Source organism: Bos javanicus, chromosome 19 (genome assembly GCF_032452875.1).
Source record: "Bos javanicus breed banteng chromosome 19, ARS-OSU_banteng_1.0, whole genome shotgun sequence".
NCBI lineage: Eukaryota > Metazoa > Chordata > Mammalia > Artiodactyla > Bovidae > Bos > Bos javanicus.
Window position 1 is genome coordinate 27573024 of NC_083886.1, and position 23645 is coordinate 27596668.

General features: G+C 37.5%; 1 protein-coding gene across 4 annotated transcripts in view; it reads right to left on the bottom strand.

Moving 5' to 3' along the window:
* Window positions 1–23645, bottom strand: part of RABEP1 (rabaptin, RAB GTPase binding effector protein 1) — a 96754-nt gene that overhangs the window by 42202 nt on the left and 30907 nt on the right. For all 4 annotated transcript variants that reach the window (XM_061390828.1, XM_061390829.1, XM_061390830.1 and 1 more), the window contains 3 exons: window positions 5556–5759; window positions 3612–3772; window positions 93–212 (listed from right to left, as the gene is read on the bottom strand). In XM_061390828.1, the coding sequence (XP_061246812.1) occupies window positions 93–212; window positions 3612–3772; window positions 5556–5759 (485 nt within the window). The remainder of the gene's footprint in view (window positions 1–92; window positions 213–3611; window positions 3773–5555; window positions 5760–23645) is intronic.

The following is a 23645-nucleotide window of genomic DNA, read 5'->3' on the forward strand; positions in this document are numbered from 1 at the left end:
TTACAGTTTTTACTCCCTCGGTATTCTAATTTTGCTCAAAGCATAAGGGTAGAACTTTGGTTCCAAGCAAATGGATTACAACTTTTCACAACCTTTGAGGCCTCCAGCTCTTTAATCTTGTCTTCAGCCTCTGTCAGTTTATCTTTCAAAGCTGCAATTTCCTTCTCCATAGGCATCACAACAGACCGAAGTTTTTCAGCATCCTCTTGGGCCTGTTGAAGAGAATTAAATGTCACAATTTACCAATTTATCACTTTTCTAAGAAATAATAGGTCTAGCAGACACTGTATGAGCACTCACAAAACTGAACTCTGTCTTACTCTTACATGCTGCATTACTTTGAATGTCAAGTCATAATCACAGCTTTATCAAGTATTTCATTTAGAATTCAGGAATAAGCAGGAAAATGGATTCACTATGACAAACTTGAATTTTTTGTTTGTTTATTTTGGAAAGTAAAAGCAGGTTTATTTAAATAGATTATACATTCCACAGACAAAATGTGGTCATCTCAGAAAATGAGAGCAACCACAAATGTGACTTTTTAACTAGCTGAGTAACTGAGATGAAAATATATATATAAAAACGCATATAATAAATACTTTAATTTTTGTAATTCTGGTTATGAAATTTAAAAAATCATAACCTCTTACAAATACAGAAAGGACTAATTTTATAACATAAAAATAGAGCATTTATTTCCTAAAATATTAGAAAATTATGTTTCTATAAAAGGGCTTCAACCTAAATTTTTAAACAGAATATTTATCATTTTACTTTTGACATCTAAATGAAACAAACTCAAAGAATAACCCCTAAAGCTATGGTGTTTACCATTCTTCATTCTCAAAAACACAGATTAAAAGCAAACATCCATAAACTAATAAATTGGTAAGAAATTTAATTTTCACTTTATACACACACGTATATTTATACAGAAACAAAGACCGACTCAAAAAGTTCACTTTTTCCCTTCTAGTGAAAATGAAAATTAATCTTATTCACTGAATTTAAACCAACCCAGGCTTCCTAAAATGCTTGAGATAGGGAAAATATTATCTATGCAGAAATGTGAGTGAAGATTAAAAAAAACAACTGATATCTCTCAAAAAAGAGTGACATACTTTGTTTCCCAGTGCTTGCAAAGTCATTTCATCATTTATTTTATTTTGAACTAAGTCCTGTTAGGAAAAGACATGTGAGCTTAAAATATCTTCAGTCAAGGCTAATTTGGGATGTTTATAGAGGTCTGCTGATAAAAATCACCAGGGGAAAAAAAGGAGAAAAGCAACAAAGAATTTAATACAGATTGAGTCTTTTATTAATGCAAAGATGACCTCACAATTCCAAGCGACACATATCAAAAAAAGAAACTTTTAAAGATGACTTTTTTAAATGACAGAAAGGTTATTAGAAACAAATCTAAGACACTATCACAGTCAACAAAAAACTAAGAGTCATGACTGAATGTAATATGGTATCCTGGATGTGATTTTGAAACAGAAAAAAGGACTTGGGTAAAAACTAATGAAATCTGAATACAAAGAAAAGGACTTTAGTTAAAAATAATCAATATAGATTTATTAACTGTGACAAATGTACCATACTAATATTAAGATGTTAACAAGGGAAACTGGGAGTGAAGGATATGGGAACTCTAGTATTTTCAATTTTTTTATAAATCAAAAACTGTTCTAAAAAATAAAGTTTATCTTAAAAAATAAAAAAAATTTTAAAAAGGATAAAAAGTGGACTGTGGAAATCCTGATTATGAATATACTGTTGTTGTTACTGTTTAGTTGCTAAGTCATGTTCGACTCTTTCATGACCCCGTGGACTGTAGCCCACTAGGCTCCTCTGTCCATGGGATTTCCCAGGCAAGAATACTGGAGTGGGTTGCCATTTCCTTCTCCAGGGGATTTTTTTGACCCAGGGATCAAATCCACATCTCTTGCATTGGCAGGCGGATTGTTTACCACGGAGCCACCAGGGATGTCTCTTATTAATACAATAGAAGAATGAAGAAGAAAACTGTCCTCATGTGAATGGTACTGTGGCTCAGAATAAAATATCTAATCATAGCATTAACTATGAATTCATCTCAAAAGACTTGAGAGAACTAAAGACTGTCTACTGTGGCTAACTATGGTAGATGACTAACTGACTAGTGATCGTGAGACATTGTTAGAGCCTCATGAAGAAGCTGAACTACAATCTTCTCCTGAAATAAGACAATGCAAATAACTATTCCTCAAGGTTCAGGCTTTTGTTCTGGGTGTTGGGTTCTCATATGATTTTTACATTATAAAAAAAATTAAATAAACTTCTAAATACATAAAAGCAGTCCTTGTATGAATGAAGATTATGGCTAATTCAACTGAAAATAAAAAATCAAATTCTAATTACTATCTTATATGTGATTTCAAATATACATATGTATATAAATTAAGAAAGCAAAAGTTTCTATAATGGTCTACATGGGAAAAGAATCTTAAATTTAAAAAGTGGATATCTGAATGTGCAGAACTGATTCACTCTACTCTACACCTGAAACTAATACAACATTGTAAATCAACGATATACCAATAAAAAATTTTTTTAATTGAAAAATAAAAGTTTACATAATCAAACTGGCCAAAAAGCTTTTTAAGTTTTCTCAATGATAAAATATTCCAACTTCTATTTTAGTTGCTCTATTTTCAGGCATCTACAGTAAAAATGTTCAAGCATAATATGCAGTACATACATCACACTGGAACCACAGTATATTGAGAAAGAAGGAAAACTTAACACCTGTTCTCAAGCTTCAGTTGAGACGAAGCAACAACACTCATTCAAGTAATATTTACTGAGCACCTATGAGCGAGACACTACCCTAAGCATTTAGGATACACAATAAACAAAGACGCCTACCCTCATGAAGCTCACGTTCTAGTGAGGAAGAAAACGCAGCAGACAGTAAACATACCAAATAGGAGAACTCTGTGTACATTATAAGGAAATAAGTGCAATAGACGGAGAAGGCAATGGCACCCCACTCCAGTACTCTTGCCTGGAAAATCCCACAGACGGAGGAGCCTGGTAGGCTGCAGTCCATGGGGTCGCTAAGAGTCGGACACGACTGAGCGACTTCACTTTCACTTTTCCCTTTCATGCATTGGAGAAGGAAATGGCAACCCACTCCAGTGTTCTTGCCTGGAGAATCCCAGAGGATGGGGGAGCCTCGTGGGCTGCCATCTATGGGGTTGCACAGAGTCGGACATGACTGAAGCGACTTAGCAGCAGCAGCAGGTGCAATAGAAAAAGAAAAATCAGAATAAGATCCGAGCAAGTTGTGGTAGGTGGGGGGAGGGAGATGGGCAGGTTGCAATGTCAAATGGGGTGGTAAGCACAGGCCTCATGAGATGGAAGCAAGGTGAGAGAGTTACCCATACATAAATGTGGGGGAAGGTCATCAAATTATTTAGTACTCCTTTTAGGTCTGTGCCCAAATAATTTCTCTAACAGAACAAAACAGTAAAACTTCTATTACTGTAACAATATTAGTTAAAGCATTACCACAAACATATTTGGATTCAAATATTTCTACAGATGAATACATTCCTCCATACCTTTTTCATTTCATTTTCTAAATTTTCCTCCTCTTGACCTTCAGACAGCCTTCTCCTTAAATCAGCTATTTCCCTCTCTGCAGATTCTCGATACTGTGCCCACTGTGTTCGCTCCTGCTCCAGCCTAAGGTGGAACTGGTGCTCATAGTCACGAACTGTTTCTACAAAACATCACCAAATATTTCATGTCTAAGCATTCTGGAAAAAATGAGCTGGCACACTAAAATTTTAAAAGTAGTTATATAAAGAAGGTAAGCAAGCCTAGTTTCTGGAAATCTTTTAATTCACTAAAAACACTAAACTAACATTTCCAGTTCTTACTACACATAGAAGTTTTCCTAAGGACTTTAAATCATCTCTAATCTTCAGAATAAACCTGTGCCACATATTATTTTATAGATGAGAAAAAGCTTAGGAAAGGTTAAATACTCTGGCCAATGTCTCATAACTAGAAAGAAACAGAGCTAGAATTCAAACCTAAGACCAAGTCTAAAATCTATGTTCTTAGATAAAACTCTCTGACTCCCAGGACAAACATAACATGTTGCTCCAATACAACTACATATATGAAACTGTGAGAAAAGGGACATAATGTTTTACTATAACCCAAGATTCTAAAGTGAGACACAAATTCTATAGTCTTTATAAAATGACTATCTTCAATACAATCCTAAAACGTGATAAACACTGCTGGTTGTCCATTAATTTCCACTCTTTTTTCTTTCTTACTAATAAAACCCCAAATTTGATCCAGAAATCAATGGCCCAATTTAAAATCTAGAATTTCTAGATGTCTTGGTAGTTATGTATAAGCAGAAACCTCTATAAACTGAGTGGGGGCAGGGGGGACAAGGGGGAAATATGCTGAAGATTTCTCGAAAATTTTTGCTTTACTGAGGTGGACTGGAGGAGCAATTATTTTTTCAGCCTCAAAGTAAAATGAAGTTGAAAACGACATGCTAAGGATGAAGAAAGAGAAGAACTGAAGGAGCCTAGGACACTGATGACATCAGGAACCATTGTACCCAGCCCTCGATTACCTACCTATGAACTTCTCCTGTGAGAAAATGAACTCTTATTTGGGCAAGCTGCTATGGTTGGTTGTAACATGAGGTTCAGAGTAATCCCTAGATGACAGCCAAACACTCAGAAGCAGTGCTAGTCTTACTTGCCTTTTTATAAAGAGTACTAAGGCAACAATGACACATAACTGCAAAGACAGGGAAAAAAGTAACCACTATTTCACATTTATATTATTAACTAAACTAATTCCAGGAACCCAAAGATTCAGGAGGCAGCTTATTTTATTATCATTTTTTCAGAAATGCAAGAAGTAATTAAGTATGGGACGTCCCAGGTGGCGCTAACAGCTGATAGAGATTAAACCACTACTTTTCCTTTAGATCTACAGTCACCAGCAAGAAGCTCATAAAACCTATTCTAACTCATGGGCCACTCTACCTCACAGACTAAGTGAAAATTTCACATAAAAATCCAAATTTTTCTTTAAAATGTAAAAATATGGCAACACTGGATGTGATGGAACTATAAATAGTAACTTCACTCTTTGCATGGGAGGTCTCTCCAGTTCAGCACGTTTCCTGTGCCCACACAGCTTCTTTCATTGATATTACTGGCCTGTCTCCTATAAGAAAATCTGTTTTGAAGCCCTGCTTTAAATCTTATAATGAACTACAGTTTTCATTTATAACATGCTCATCATAATTCTCCATCATTAAATTTGTTAAAGATACAGATGATATATTCGTTTATGATTTCATTGGCTTCCCTTTTATTTTGAATACGACAGTACATCTTAGAAACAGTAATACATAAAGCCACAAATGAAACTCAGGATATATTTTAAGACCTTCTACAAATGTTCTCAGTCATCAGAATCAGTTATCTTAGAAAATCATAAAATAAAATTGTCTTTATCTTTACCTTTCATAACAGCCTGAAGTGAAGCAACTTCTTCTCTCCACTGTCTCTTCACCTCATCTATAGCTTCTTGCTTGGTATTCTCAGACACCGTGGCAATGGCCTTGATGTTTTCCATCTCTGCTTGGGCTTCCCACAACTGTGTCCGAAGATGTCCCAAATCATCTTGTGCAGCTTGTAAAACTGCATTTTGCCTCTTCAGATCCTCTGGGGCAAAAAAGTAAAAGACTTTCCATTAATGAAAAGTTCACCTTTATCAGGCTGACATTCCAACAAAGAAATAAGGCATTAAGTTTATAATGTTAACATTCCAATGAAGAAATTAAGCATTACATTTTTAAATGTTGACTCAGGAAATGAAATCATTTTAATAATTGAGGTAAGATATAAAGTATGCTGGGTTTCACAAATCAATTAATTATTAACTATGTAACCAAAGAGCAATTAAAGCCATACTTTTAGAGCTAAACTGAGGCTCTTCCACTTACTGGCTCAATAAACTTATTTAAACTCTAGCCTCAATTTCCACATCTACAAAACTGGAATAAAAATAACCACCTCAGAAAGTTGTTGTAATGGTAAAACAATTTACTGAAACACAATTCAAGAAATGGTTGAGGACTTTCCTGGTGGAAAAGAGAAATGAAAGCCAGGGTACATGGCAGTTACTAAGTTAAGGCTTTTTTAAAGTTGGGATAAATTTTCAGCACCCCTTTACTACAATTCCCTTGTGGCTCAGCTGGTAAAGAAACCACCTGCAATGCGGAAGACCTGGGTTCGACCCTTGGATTGGGAAGATTCCCTGGTGAATGGAATGGCTACCCACTCCAGTATTCTGGCCTGGATAATTCCACGGACTGCATATAGTTCATGGAGTCATAAACAGACATGATTGAGCGACTTTCATTTACTACATCTTAAATATAAAGTTGATCTGATGTGCCTACTACACGATTTAAGCCTAAATAGCACAAATGTTTGGAGAAGGCAATGGCAACCCACTCCAGTACTCTTCCCTGGAAAATCCCATGGGTGGAGGAGCCTGGTAGGCTGCAGTCCATGGGGTCGCTAAGAGTTGGACACGACTGAACAACTTCCCTTTCACTTTTCACTTTCATGCATTGGAGAAGGAAATGGCAACCCACTCCAGTGTTCTTGCCTGGAGAATTCCGGGGATGGAGGAGGCTGGTGGGCTGCCGTCTATGGGGTCACACAGAGTCGGACATGACTGAAGTGACTTAGCAGCAGCAGCAGCAGCACAATTGTTTGCCCAAACTGACTTCAAAAAAAGATGAACAACAGTATACATGGGTGTTCTGTTTTCTTACACCAAACTACTTTTTCATCTTTTTAAAGTCCTTGTCTGTATCATGGATAGAAAATGGTGAGTCTTCATCTATAGTTCCCTATTAACAGAGATGTTGAACATCTTTTCATATATTTATTAGTGATGTATTTCCTCTTTGGTGATATCTTTTACCTGTGATTCTGATGAATTTTTCTTCTAATTTGGGATAATATTTTACATACACTGGATATTACTCCTATTTTATCTTACAAAACTTTTCCCAGTCTGCTGTTGTTTGTCTCAACTTTTTTTTTTTTTATGTCTTTTGCCATCTAAATGTTATAAAAAATATTTATGCAGAAGACCTTTTCATCTTTGCAAAATCATCAATTGCCTTTACAGAGCACAATAACTACCTCAACCAGTGGAAAAATAATTTAAGATCTAAGACTACCACTAACCTGCTGTGTAACTTTAAGGGAAGCACACGGCCCTCAAGCCAGAATAACAGGAACACTTGTCTGCATAAACGTCTAAGTACTTGAAGAAATCAAATAGATATATCAATTATAGAACTTTTAAATGTTGTAAAGATATTCAACATTATCAAACAACCATAAGAATTGACTAACAATTTGGTAGTTCATGTAACAGGAAAAAAACTAGTCATACTAATTTTAAGTGAAGTCATTTAAGAAATCTGTACTCTCTCAACATCAGTTTTACATTATTTTGTCACCACTATTAAAATATTTTGAAACATTAGCCAGAGGCAGATATAAGAACATTAGCTGCAGAAAGTAACTATCTAAAGTATCTTGAAGGCAAGCTGGATATCTAAGAAACAGTGGTAGGTGTGTGACTGGGAATGACCCAGAAACTTGAGTAAAGACATAAACACGTGAAACCACTGAAGGTGTGTGTATGTGGGTGTGTATATCAATGCTCTCTTCTAAGTGCTATTTCATAAAATGTGAAATAAAAAGCATTACTTCTGGAATAGCTTATTAATTTCTGAGAAATTAATACAATTCTGTCAAGGCTCCAGTTGATATACCTAACACCTCTTCATGCTAATTATCCCCGCTACTTCTGACTTACCGAAAATTACACAGGGCTATTCACTACCAAGTTATCACTCTGAATAGAAAAACTTCAAATAAATACTAAACCTAAATACAAATTTTGACATGTTTCCTCATAGTTAAAAGCAGTGTAGAAATCCTGGAGGAAGAGTGGATCAAATTTCATTCCTGACTTACTTTGTAAATATTTACATAAGACACAGGTTATTTATTATATATGATATATAATATATACAGTAAGTAGATATGTATGTGTATAATTAAACCAGGAAACAAAGAGAACTTAAAAAAATTTTTGTAACAAAGCATTTCAAATACGGTAGCCAACAGCACAAGTTATTAATGAAGAACAATTTCTTTTGCATATATAATTATGAAGATTTTCAAACAAACTCAAAAGAGTATTGTATTACACCAATCTTCTACATACCTATCACCAATTATCAAGATTTGCCATTTATTTCAACTATCTTTTTTTTAAAGTAAGTCCCAGAAACTGTATTACATCATCTAACACACTACACATGCATCTCTAAAAACATGGGTACTTTCTTATAACAGTGTCACTGTCACACCTAACAACTACTTGATATAATCTTATACTCAATCTTAGTGAAATTTCTCCAAATGCCACAAAAATGTCTTTTTGAAAATTTGTTTGGATTAGGACCTAAACAAGACACTTCATTTGATGATACTAATACTTCATAAAAATATTTCATGGAAACAAGCATAAAGAATTCTCTAATGGATACCTATTACTTAGCTTAATAATTTTTTATATTATTGCTCCATCTGCTTCAATTTCTTTTTAACCTTAAGAAATAAAACATACAAATACACTATTCAGAGGTAACAATGATCAGGAATTTGGAGCTATTATTACCATGCATATTTTACACCTTTATGTTGCAGGTTTTTAAACCTTAATGCTCTTGTAACACAGTATTCTACTACAATTACCTCACATCTCTCAGTTTTTGAGACTGCTAATACATGCAACTACCTCATTCACTAATTGCAATACCACAATATGAATAGATCAGCTATCACAGTTCATGGGCATTCAGGTGTGAGCCAGGAATCTACTTTTTCTATACAGATCTTCCCCTTGTTCTAAACCCTTGCCCCAGTCTCCCCAATTTTATAATGCTATGTCATATATCAAATTTCCACATATATGAGGGTCTGATTATGAAGCCTCTATTCTATAAATATGGCCTATTTGTCTATTCTCACACCAATAATAAACTGTTTAATACAGCACTATTCATAACATTTAGCCTACTCTTACATATGCCTAACACTTCCCACAGTAAATAATTTTAAAAGCCTATCACAGTTTTGAATAAAGTGGAGGGACGGACCTGCCTTCCCAGGTATTAAAATGATCATTAAAGCCTTATGTATCAATCATTCAGACCCAGTCACCATACAGCCACAGGCAATCTTGTCCCAACCACCAGTTTGCATTCTACAACTTACTATTCTGAGGTAAGTACCAGATATTTTTTTTAACTAATAAACTTTATTTTTAACAGCAATGTTGGGTTCATAGCAAAACTGAGCAGAAAAGTACTGAGTTCCCATAAATGCCTTGCACCCTCAGGTACAACTTCCTGTACTGTTAACATCCCCCACAACAGCAGTACATTTATCACAATCTCTGGACTTACAATGGCACATCCTTGCCAGCTGAAGTCCACAGTTTACATTAGGATACTGTATGATAATATGTAGCCACCACTCTTTATCATACAGAAAAGTTTCACTGGCCTAAAAATCCTCTCTGTATTGCTTAGTCATTTCTCCTATCCTCCTAACCTCTGGCAACCACTTAGCTTTTTTTTTTTTTTAACTGTCTCCATAGTTTTGCCTTTTCCAGAAACTCACACACATTGTCATTTCAATTCCTCTATGAATTTTCATAACTTGAGTGCTCATTTCCTTTTCACACTGAATAATATTCCACTGTATCACAGTGTATCGGCTCATCTACTGAAGGACATTTGGGGGCTTCCACGTTTGGGCAATTATGAATAAAGTTGCTATAAACATCTCTGTGCTGGTTTTTCATGGATGTACATTTTCAATTCATTTAGGTAAATACCAAGGAGCAAAACAGCTGAATCATATGCTAAGAGTATGTTTAGTTTTATAAGAAACTGCCAAACTGTCTTCCAAAGTGGCTGCACCATTCTGCATTCCCATCAGTAATGAATCAAAGTTCCTGTGGCTCTACCTCAGTAGCTTTGGGTGTTGTGTTTTATATTTGAGCCATTTTAACAGGTGTGCAGTGATAGCTCATTGCTTTAATATATGCATAGACTTCTGCAACCATAACCACAATCAGCTTTGGAACATTTTAATCACCCCATAAAGAAATCCAGTACTCTTTATCACTTCCCCAATCCTCCAACTCTGCAGTTCCAGGCAACCACTAATCTACATTCTATCCCTCAGTTCAGTTGCTCAGTCATGTCTGACTCTTTGCAACCCCATGGACTGCAGCATGCCAGGCTTCCCTGCCTATCACCAACTCCCGGAGCTTGCTCAAACTCATGTCCATCAAGTCAGTGATGCCATCCAACCATCTCATCCTCTGTTGTCCCCTTCTCCTCCTGCCTTCAATCATGCCCCGCATCAGGGTCTTTCCCAGTGATTCTTCGCATGAGGTGGCCAAAGTATTGGAGTTTCAGCTTCAGTCCTTCCAAAAATATTCAGGACTGATCTCCTTTAGGATGGACTGGTTGGATCTCCTTGCAGTCCAAGGGACTCTCAAGAGTCTTCTCCAACACCACAGTTCAAAAGCATCAATTCTTCGGCGCTCAGCTTTCTTTATAGTCCAACTCTCACATCCATACATGACTACTGGAAAAACCAGAGCTTTGACTAGATGGACCTTTGCTGGTAACGTCATGTCTCTGTTTTTTAATATGCTGTCTAGGTTGGTCATAGCTTTTCTTCCAAGGAGCAAGCGTCTTTTAATTTCATGGCTGTAGTCACCATGTGATTTTGGAGTGATTTTAGAGCCCAAGAAAATAAAGTTTGTCAGTGTTTCCATTGTTTCCCCACCTATTTGCCATGAATTGATGGAACCGGATGCCATGATCTTCGTTTTTTGAATGCTGTTTTAAGCCAGCTTTTTCACTCTCCTCTTTCACTTTCATCCAGAGGCTCTTTAGTTTCTTTTCACTTTCTTTCTATCCCTATCACCTATTCTGAACATTTCATATAAGTGGAACCATACATACCTGTGATTAGCTTCTGTCACTTAGCATAATTTTTTTAAAGTTCATCTACGTTGTAATCTAAGTACTTCATTTTTTTTTTTATGGAGGAAAACAAAAACTATTTGTTAATTCACATATTAATTGGTGGATATCTGGGTTGTTTCTGACTTTTTGACTACTATGAATAATGCTGCTATGGAAATTCACATAGAAGTTTATGTATGGCTATGTTTTCCCTTCTCTTGTATAAACCTAGGAGTGGAATTGTTGGTTCAAATGGTAACTCTTATGTTTAACCATTTGAGAAACTGAAAGACTATTTTACAGTTACTAGACCATTTAACATTCCTGTGGCTCAGATGGTAAAGAAATCACCTGCAATGCAGGAGACTTGGGTTCGATCCCTGGGTTGGGAAGATCCCCTGGAGAAGGAAATGGCAACCCACTCCAGCATTCTTGCCTGGGAAATCCCATGGACAGAGGGGCCTGGCAGGCTATTGTCCATGGGCTCACAAAACAGGTGGACATGACTTAGTGACTAAACAACAACAAAGATAACTATCTACGGGGTTTTGTGATGCCCTTTATCACGTGGAAGTTTCCTTCTACTACTAGTCTGGAATTTTTATTCAACACCATAAAAGGGTGTTGAACTATGTCAAATGCTTTAGAGAAGATCATATTTTGTTTTTTATCCTAATAAAGTGGTACATTACATTAACTGATTCTCAGGTGCTGAACCAACTTTATACTGTTAAGATAAATACTGTTTAGTCATGCATGGAATTTTTTAAAATTTACTTATTTTTTAATTGAAGGATAATTGCTTTACAGAATTTTTATGTTTTCTGTCAAATCTCAACAAGAATCAGCCGTAAGTATACATATATCCCCTTCCTCTTGAACCTCCCTTCCTTCTCCTGCCCCATCCCACCCCTCTAGGTTGATACAGAGTCTCTGTTTTTAATTTCCTGAGACATACAGCAAATTCCCATTGGCTGTCTATTTTACATATGGTAATATAAGTTTCCATGCATTTCCATACATCTCACCCTCTCCTCCCCTCTCCCCATGTCCATTAGTCTGTTCTCTATGTCTGTTTCTCTATTGCTGCCCTGTGTAATTCTTTTTATGTGCAGCTGAATTTGGCTTGCTAGTATTTTGCTGAGGATTTACGCAGCTATATTGGGATACTGGTCTGTAGTTTCTTGGTTTTGCTTTCTTCTTGTGATGTCCATATTGTTTTGATATCAGGATAATACTAGCCTCTCAAAATGAGTATGCAAGTGCTTCTGTCTACTATGCATGCTCAGTTGCTTCCGTTGTGTCTGACTCTGTGACCACATAAAACTGTAGCCCTCCAGGCTCTTCTGTCCACAGGATTCTCCAGCAAGAAAACTGGAGTGGGTTGCCATTTCCTTCTCCAGGGGATCTTCCCGACCCAGGGATCAAACCCGTATGTCTTATGTCTCCTGCATTGGCAGGCGAGTTCTTTACCTCTAGTGCCACCTGGGAAGCCCCTCTTCTACTATAGTATCACTTCATGGCAAATAGATGGGGAAACAATGACAGACTTTATTTTTGGGGGGCTCCAAAGTCACTGCAGATGGTGGCTACAGCCACGAAATTAAAAGACGCTTGCTCCTGCTCCTTGAAAGGAAAGCTATGACAAACCTAGACAGCATATTAAAAAGCAGAAACATTACTTTGCCTTGTACTTTTTAAAATTTCTGTAAGGTCAGTAGTAATGGACCTGGTATTCATTTACTGGTCAATCTAGCTAAAGATTTATCAAGTTGTTGGTCTTTCCAAAGAAAGCATTAACAGTTTCACCGATTTTCTATTCTCTATTTCACTGATTTTTACTCTAATCCTCATTAATTCCTTCTTTCTACTTGCTTTAGGCTTCATTAACACGTCTTCCAGTGTTACAAAGTGAAAGATTACAGATTTGAAATATTTAATCTTTAATACAAGCATATATAGTTACATAACACAAACTGGAATCAAGGTTTCCAGGAGAAATATCAATAACCTCAGATATGCAGATGATACCACCCTTATGGCAGAAAGTGAAGAGGAACTCAAAAGCCTCTTGATGAAAGTGAAAGTGGAGAGTGAAAAAGTTGGCTTAAAGCTCAACATTCAGAAAACGAAGATCATAGCATCCAGTCCCACCACTTCATGGGAAATAGATAGGGAAACAGTGGAAACAGTGTCAGACTATTTTTCTGGGCTCCAAAATCACTACAGATGGTGACTGCAGCCATGAAATTAAAAGACGCTTACTCCTTGGAAGGAAAGTTATGACCAACCTAGATAGCATATTCAAAAGCAGAGACATTACTTTGCCAACAAAGGTCCGTCTAGTTAAGGCTATGGTTTTTCCTGTGGTCATGTATGGATGTGAGAGTTGGACTATGAAGAAGGCTGAGCATCAAAGAATTGATGCTTCTGAACTGTGGTGTTGGAGAAGACTCTTGAGAGTCCCTTGGACTGCAAGGAGATCCAACCAGTCCATTCTGAAGGAGATCAGCCCTGGGATTTCTTTGGAAGGAATGATGCTGAAGCTGACACTCCAATACTTTGGCCACCTCATGCGAAGAGTTGACTCATTGGAAAAGACTCTGATGCTGGGAGGGATTGGGGGAAAGAGGAGAAGGGGTCGACAGAGGATGAGATGGCTGGATGGCATCGCTGACTCGATGGACGTGAGTCTCAGTGAACTCCGGGAGTTGGTGATGGACAGGGAGGCCTGGCGTGCTGTGATTCATGGGGTCGCAAAGAGTTGGACACGACTGAGTGACTGATCTGATCTGATCTGATGTCTAAGGACTGATGCAGCTGCATTTCATAAGGATTGGCATGGCATGTCTAGAATTCCATTTATCTTGAAGTATTTTCTAATTTTCTTTGTGTTTTCTTCTTTCAGTTATTGCTAACTCAGGAGTATATCACCAAATTTCCACATATTTGTGAGTTTCCCAAATTTCATTCCATTGTGATCAGAGAGCAAACACTGTATTATCAATCCTTTTATACTTAATCCTCTATTTCCTTGTTGATCTCGTTATTATTCTACTCATTAATGAAAGTGGAGTACTAAAAAAATATAATCTTACTGTAAAACTGTATTTTTCTCCTTTCATTTCTGTCAGCTTGTTTCCTGTATTGTGGGATTCTGTAGGTAGATGTGTATATAACTATTTTGTCTTCCTGATGGATTGGCCCTTATATGTGGAATCTAAAATATGAAACAAATGAACTTATTTACACAACAGACTCACACATACAAAACAAATGTATAGTTACTAAAGGGGACAGGTGCTGGGGTAGGGATAAATTAGGAGTTTCGGATTAGCAGATACAAACCACTATACATAAAATAAACAACAAGGTCCTACTGTATAACACTGGGAATTATATTCAATATCCTATAATAAACCAAAATGGAAAGTATCATGAAAAAGAATATACATGTATAACTGAATCACTTTGTTGTATACCAAAAACACAACCCTGTAAATCAACTATACTTGAGTTAATTTTTTTTAATTTTTAAAAATATAGTGCTACTATGAACACTCTTCTCCTGGAAATCTTGATTCCAGCTTGTGCTTCTTCCAGTTCAGCATTTCTCATGATGTACTCTGCATATAAGTTAAATAAGCAGGGTGACAATATAGAGCCGTGACGTACTCCTTTTCCTATTTGGAACCAGTCTGTTGTTCCATGTCCAGTTCTAACTGTTGCTTCCTGACCTGCATACAAATTTCTCAAGAGGCAGGTCAGGTGGTCTGGTATTCCCATCTCTTTCAGAATTTTCCACAGTTTACTGTAATCCATACAGTCAAAGGCGTTGGCATAGTCAATAAAGCAGAAATAGATGTTTTTCTGGAATTCTCTTGCTTTTTCGATGATCCAGCAGATGTTGGCAATTTGGTCTCTGGTTCCTCTGCCTTTTCTAAAACCAGCTTGAACATCTCCAAGCCTGGCTTGGAGAATTTTGAGCATTACTTTACTAGCGTATGAGATGAGTGCAATTGTGCGGTAGTTTAAGCATTCTTTGGCATTGCCTTTCTTTGGGATTGGAATAAAAACTGACCTTTTCCAGTCCTGTGGCCACTACTGAGTTTTCCAAATGTGCTGGCATATTGAGTGCAGCACTTTCACAGCATCATCTTTCAGCATTTGGAATAGCTCAACTGGAATCCCATCACCTCCACTAGCTTTGTTCATAGTGATGCTTTCTAAGGCCCACTTGACTTCACATTCCAGGATGTCTGGCTCTAGGTCAGTGATCACACCATTGTGATTATCTGGGTCATGAAGATCTTTTTTGTACAGTTCTGTGTATTCTTGCCACCTCTTCTTAACCTCTTCTGCTTCTGTTAGGTCCATACCATTTCTGTCCTTTATCGAGCCCATCTTTGCATGAAATGTTCCTTTGGTATCTCTGATTTTCTTGAAGAGATCTCTAGTCTTTCCCATTCTGTTGTTTTCTTCTATTTATTTGCATTGATCGCTGAAGAAGGCTTTCTTATCTTTTCTTGCTATTCTTTGGAACTCTGCATTCAGATGCTTATATCTTTCCTTTTCTCCTTTGCTTTTCACTTCTCTTCTTTTCACAGCTATTTGTAAGGCCTCCCCAGACAGCCATTTTGCTTTTTTTTGCATTTCTTTTCCATGGGGATGGTCTTGATCCCTGTCTCCTGTACAATGTCACGAACCTCATCAGGCACTCTATCAGATCTAGGCCCTTAAATCTATTTCTCACTTCCACTGTATAATCATAAGGGATTTGATTTAGGTCATACCTGAATGGTCTAGTGGTTTTCCCTACTTTCTTCAATTTCAGTCTGAATTTGGCAATAAGGAGTTCATGGTCTGAGCCACAGTCAGCTCCTGGTCTTGTTTTTGTTGACTGTATAGAGCTTCTCCATCTTTGGCTGCAAAGAATATAATCAATCTGATTTCGGTGTTGACCATCTGGCGATGTCCATGTGTAGAATCTTCTCTTGTATTGTTGGAAGAGGGTGTTTGCTATGACCAGTGCATTTTCTTTTAAAACTGTTAGTCTTTGCCCTGCTTCATTCCGTATTCCAAGGCCAAATTTGCTTGTTACTCCAGGTGTTTCTTGACTTCCTACTTTTGCATTCCAGTCCCCTATGATGAAAAGGACATCTTTTTTGGGTATTAGTTCTAAAAGGTCTTGTAGGTCTTCATAGAATCGTTCAACTTCAGCTTCTTCAGCATTACTGGTTGGGGCATAGACTTGGATTACTGTGATATTGAATGGTTTGCCTTGGAACTGAACAGAGATCATTCTGTCGTTTTTGAGATTGCATCCAAGTACTGCATTTCGAACTCTTTTCTTGACCATGATGGCTACTCCATTTCTTCTGAGGGATTCCTGCCTGCAGTAGTAGATATAATGGTCATATGAGTTAAATTCACCATTCCAGTCCATTTCAGTTCGCTGGTTCCTAGAATGTCAACATTCACTCTTGCCATCTTTTGTTTGACCACTTCCAATTTGCCTTGATTCATGGACCTGACATTCCAGGTTCCTATGCAATATTGCTCTTTACAGCATCGGACCTTGCTTCTATCACCAGTCACATCCACAATTGGATATTGTTTTTGCTTTGGCTCCATTCCTTCATTCTTTCTGGAGTTATTTCTCCACTGATCTCCAGTAGTATATTGGGCACCTACTGACCTGGGGAGTTCCTCTTTCAGTATCCTATCATTTTGCCTTTTCATACTGTTCATGGGGTTCTGAAGGCAAGAATACTAAGGTAGTTTGCCCTTCCCTTCTCCAGTGGACCACAATCTGTCAGACCTCTCCACCATGACCCACCAGTTAGACTGGTTCCAAATAGGAAGAGGAGTACGTCAAGGCTGTATATTGTCAACCTGCTTATTTAACTTATATGCAGAGTACATCATGAAATGCTGGACTGGAAGAAACACAAGCTGGAATCAAGATTGCCGGGAGAAATATCAATAACCTCAGATATGCAGATGACACCACCCTTATGGCAGAAAGTGAAGAGAAATTAAAAAGCCTCTTGATGAAGGTGAAAGAGGAGAGTGAAAAAGTTGGCTTAAAACTCAACATTCAGAAAACGAAGATCATGGCATCCAGTCCCATCACTTCATGGGAAATAAATGGGGAAACAGTGGAAACAGTGTCAGACTGTGTTTTTTTGGGCTCCAAAATCACTACAGATGGTGACTGCAGCCATGAAATTAAAAGACACTTACTCCTTGGAAGGAAAGTTATGACCAACCTAGACAGCACATTCAAAAGCAGAGACATTACTTTGCCAACAAAGGTTCGTCTAGTCAAGGCTATGGTTTTTCCTGTGGTCATGTATGGATGTGAGAGTTGGACTGTGAAGAAGGCTGAGCGCTGAAGAATTGATGCTTTTGAACTGTGGTGTTGGAGAAGACTCTTGAGAGTCCCTTGGACTGCAAGGAGATCCAACCAGTCCATTCTGAAGGAGATCAGCCCTGGGATTTCTTTGGAAGGAATGATGCTAAAGCTGAAACTCCAGTACTTTGGCCACCTCATGCGAAGAGTTGACTCACTGGAAGAGACTCTGATGCTGGGAGGGATTGGGGGCAGGAGGAAAAGGGGACGACAGAGGATGAGATGGCTGGATGGCATCGCTGACTAGATGGACGTGAGTCTGAGTGAACTCCGGGAGTTGGTGATGGACAGGGAGGCCTGGTGTGCTGCGATTCATGGGGTCGCAAAGAGTCAGACACAACTGAGCGACTGAATTGAACTGATGAACAGTCTTCGGAGAAGGCAATGGCACCCCATTCCAGTACTCTTGCCTGGAAAATCCCATGGACGGAGGAGCCTGGTAGGCTGCAGTCCATGGGGTTGCGAAGAGTCGGACACAACTGAGCGACTTCACTTTCACTTTTCACTTTCATGCACTGGAGAAGGAAATGGCAACCCACTCCAGTGTTCTTGCCTGGAGAATCCCAGGGACGGGGGAGCCTGGTGGGCTGCCACCTATGGTGTCACACAGAGTCGGACACGACTGAAGCGACTTAGCAGCAGCAGCAGCAGCATGAACACTCTTATCTTTTCAAAGTACATCCAAAACATGTGCTTTTGACTTTATTGAGCTTAACTCAACTTCACTTTCCATTTCTGTTGCTTTATTTCTTGTATTTTCTTTGAGTTCACTCTTTTTCTAGCTTTTGAAGTTGAACATTTAGATCACTTAGTTTCACTTTCTTACATCTTCACATCTTTTAATAAACTAATTTTAATAAATGTTTTTAAAGTTATAAGCTTACTTGCAAAGTACTGTTTTAGCTGCATCCCACAAGTATCTTCACTGTATTATAAGTAGTTTACAGTCTTCATTATGATTTCCTCTTTAACTTATGAACAATAAGAATGCATTCTTAGTTTCCAAACTTTTAAAAAAAATTTACATTGTTTAAAATTTTTCTAACTGCATTAGGTAAGAAAACATGATAAGTAGCTTGACATTTAAAATATGTAAAGTATTCCTTTGGGATATACATAATTTTTTAAGTGCTCCTTATGACCCACACGTATGGCAGAAAGCCAAGAACTAAAGAGCCTCTTGATAAAAGTGAATGAGAGTGAAAAAGTTGGCTTAAAACTCAACATTCAGAAAACTAAGATCATGACATCTGGTTCCATCACTTCATGGCAAATATATGGGGAAACAGTGGAAACAGGGACAGACTTTAGTTTTGGGGGCTCCAAAATCCCTGCAGATGGTGATTGCAGCCATGAAATTAAAAGAGCTTGCTCCTTGGGAGAAAAGTTATGACCAACCTAGACAGCATATTAAAAAGCAGAGACATTACTTTGCCAGCAAAGGTCCGTCTAGTCAAAGCTCTGGTTTTTCCAGCAGTCATGTATGGATGTGAGAGTTGGACTATAAGGAAAGCTGAGCTCCGAAGAATTGATGCTTTTGAACTGTGGTGTTGGAGAAGACACTTAAGAGCCCCTCGGACTGCAAGGAGACCCAACTGGTCCATCCTAAAGAAAATCAGTCCTGAATATTCATTGGAAGGACTGATGCTGAAGCTGAAGCTCCAATACTTTGGCCACCTGATGCAAAGAACTGACTCATTGGAAAACACCCTGATGCTGGGAAAGATTGAAGGTGGGAGGAGAAGGGGACGACAGAGGATGAGATGGTTGGATGGCATCACCGACTCGATGGACATGAGTTTCAGTAAACTCTGGGAACTGGTGATGGACAGGGAGGCCTGGCGTGCTGCAGTCCATGGAGTCGCAAAGAGTCGGACACGACTGAGCAACTGAACCGATGAATATAAAAGACTGTATTTTTTGGTTTCCTGGGTACATCATTGCTAGCTTTTTAAAATTTCATTGCTCAAAATTGTTATATCTTTAAAGTATAAATTTACTGTTATTTACCCTACTTGGTACTCCATACTTATGTTGAAGACACACTTCTGTTTCTTAATGCTTGAAAAATTCCAGTCATTATCTCCTCAAATATTCTTTACTATTCCCTCTATTCTCTTCTCCTGGAATTCTTTTTATGTATCTTCCTAAACCAAGCTTTTAACTATTGCTCTGGTTAGTTGGCATCAGAGCTTTATATAAGTAATGACCATGTACAAAATCAATTTTGAACACCACTAGAAAACTTCACTGTCTTCTGGTGATTAACATGAGCTCCATTTCTACTATTCTCCTTCAAATTGAGAACTCTATGGCCTTTTGTTTGATTCCTTGTGTAACAGGCTCTTACTCATTGCTCAAAACTGAGGATTTCCAACACACAAACACTGTTGCAGTGCCAAGCTTTGTACTGAAACTGGTTAAAGGAGAAACCTAAATCAGAAACTGTCTTTAGAAAGTTCAATCCCTTTTTCAATCTCAGCAGAAAAGTAACAGAATTTTTAAGTATTTATAACATTCCCAGTTGATGTCATCTGGGAAAAGAATGGGTGTTAAGGCAGGAAAAGGCAGTAAGGGGAGCCAAGAAGTAATACCCTCTGTTAGTTCTTCTCAGTACTATTTGCACTTCTATTTCAGCCACTCTCCAAATAAATGAAAGCACAGCTATTACAACACCAAAGCAAAAGCTATTCTAATTGGGAAAAATACCAATATTTGGACTTCTGGGGTTATTGTGACCTGATCTGCTGAAAGATACAACATACAAAGACTACTGAACACAACCAAACCATGACTTATACTGTTACCCCCGGTGAAAATCATAGAAGACTAGATTTATACTTCATGCAACAAGATGAGCTGCTGCTTTACAGGACATCTTTGAATTTGTTTAGGCAAATAGCCAAGCCATCCATAAACTAAACAACCTTTACCTTTTACACACTGTGCAATTTCTTTAGAAATGACACTAAAAACTGTCAAAAAGGATCTTTAAAACTCTCAAAAAGAAATTCATAAAAAGGATCATAAAAACTCTCAAAGAGAAATTCATAAAAAGTTAACTCATCTATTCTCTATGGCCAGTTTAAGTTCACGGAGAACTTCAGATAGTAAAGATACAAATGTATACATACAGATTATTTACTGGGTCTAGATGTATTCAAAGCAATTTTAACATACCAGGTATGTTTTTGAACCAACCCACATTCAGAGCTGCTTCGATATAAAACTGCAATTGATCATGTATTTCAGAAATGAGTTTCTTAGTCATTTTCATTTCTTCAGAATTTTATAGAAAAGACAATTTTATAATTTCAGAAAAGATAAGGAAAACTATACTTTCTTGAAGATAAAAACCATATCTCATTCATCCCAACCTCGACAGTGTCTTGCAGACTACCACCATGCCTAGACAGGAACACTAGCTTTCCCATCTCCTTGTCAGCCTATGAAGAAAAAAAATTAACAGGGAACAGCCAGCCCTCCTGCAACCCATGAGAAAACCATCCAATCCCACACTGCACTGAGTAAACCTTTCCAAGGCAAGGGCTGAATTCTGTGAGCCCTAGCAACCTTCCATCCTATAGAACAGTGACTTTCAAACTGTTTTAACCATAATTCACAGCAAAAAATGTATTTTATCACACAACTCTATACATACATGTGTATATGTAACTAAAACAGAAAATTTTGTTCAATTATACTTACTTAACCTTACCAGGTAAATAATGTACTCTGTTATTTTCCATTGTATTTCTTTTCAAAAAACTGCTGGTAACAACCCATTCAATTCTGCTTTCCATCAAAGAGCTACAACCTAGTCTGAATAACACCACTCCAGGACAGTGGTTTTCAAAGTGAGTTACATGTGCCTGAGTGGGTACGCAAAGATCCTCCAAGGGATTCAGAGCCACATGGTGTTTTAACGGAATCAAATTCTAGATCCTCAACTTCCATAAAAATCTTTCCTAAAATAGAGACGTGTTTATGTGTAGATTCTCTCTGCACCTCTCTTTTCTTAATACCCTTCTCCCTACATAACAAATGAAAGGCTTTCACCTATCCTGAGTTTTACTATGGTTCACTGCCTTGTTGTGTAAAAACTCCACCGTGATATAAAACCAGAGGAATAATTTAAAAATATCAATGTCAGTAACAAAGTGAATGACTAGTAACTGGGTAACAAATCTTTTGGCAGGTCACACAGATGGCGCTAGTGGTAAAAGACCCCACTTGCCAATGCAGGAGACATGAGACATGGGTTCAGTCCTTGGGATAGGAAGATCCTGGGGAGGAGGGCATGGCAACCCACTCCAGTATTCATGCCTGGAGCATCCCATGGACAGAGGAGCCTGGTGGGCTACAGTCCGTGGGGTCACAGAGTTAGACATGACTGAAGCAACTTAGCACGCATGCATGCATGGACTGCAAAGTCTATTTCAACAAAACTGAAAGAAGACCTATCTGAGTTGTCAATCTATAAAATAAAATTGAAGCTAGAGCACTGGGTGATTGAACACATAATTCAGAAAGAGTTAAGAGAATAAAATAACAATCACTATTTAAAAAAAGAAAAACTTCTATTTCCATCTACTTATTTATGAGACCAGGGGCTTAACTTACATCTATTTTTGTTTTGTTTTAAGGCCGTGCTGCTCAGCTTGTGGGATCTCAGTTCCCTGTCCAGGGATTGCACATGGGCCACAGCAGTTAAACCCCGAATCCTAACCACTAAGCCACCAGGGAATTTCCAACTTATATCTAGTTAAAAAAAAGAAAGAAAAGAAAAAAACTGAAATGTATCTTTTTCTAGACATTAATAATATTCACTAGAGCTTAATGACTTAATTGGGCAGGAGAACCAATGTATCTCTTAAGACCTGCATTTCCAGTAATTCTTACACCTTATCATACTATTTTTTAAGTGTATACAATATTTATGATATAATCACTTGCATACTTTAAATTACAGCAATACTGCAATACAAAACAAATTTATGTGCTTATTGCAGAGCAATGAGACCAATTTTTCTAATGGCTTTCAAGCACAAAATATTACTGTAGGCTAGTGGTTCTCAAAAGTGTGGTCCCTGAACCAACAACATCAGCATTACCTTGTTAACTTTCTAGAAATCCAAAGTCTAGGATCCCACAGATCTAGTGAATCAGAAACTCTAGGGGTGGGGCCCAGCAATCGTCCTTTAAATAAACACTAGAGGTAAAATTCTGATGCACACTCAAATTTGTGTTCTAAAAAATCACTTTTTAGAATAAAATTCCAAGGAAGATGTTAAAACTAACACAAGGAGGGGGGAAAATGTAAAATTCCTGCTGAAGAATTTATTCACATTTTTTTTAATTCAATGGATCGGTGATGGATATTATCATAAATCACTATGATTGACTATACTGAATATGTCTAAAGCATGATTTTTTTATTTAAATTGTCAGAATTAACAGTACAATAGAATTGACATACTTTAAATCTTTTTAAATTTAAAATTAAAATTTTTTTAAGGAACAAGGGGTGTATGTAAACATTTTACAGAGTAGATAAACTTAAATGTTGAAGGATCACCAGTCTAGAGTAATGGTTCTCAAACTGTAGCCCTTGGACTGGCAGTAATGCAATCCCCTACAAGTTTATTAGAAACACAAATTCTCAGGCTCCAGCCCAACATACTGTGTTCCAACAAGTTTTCCGGGTGATTTTTATCCACTTTAGAGTCTAAAAGCTGCTGGTCTATACTAGAGCATCTATTCCCAAAATTTGATATGCATCTGAATTAACTGGAGAACGCCTTAAAACATCAATTGCTATAGACTCTAATTCCAAAGTGTCAGATTCAGAAGTCTGGGGTAGCTTCCAAAATTTTTCATTTCTAACAAGTTCCCCAGGAGATTATTAATGTGATGCTGCTATTTCACAATCATATTCTGAGAATCACTCACTGGTCTAGAGGGCTCTAGAAACCATATCTATACCTTCTTATGTCAATATCCAAAATGTAAACCATTCCCATCATCCTTCAGAGTAGGGTTCCCTCA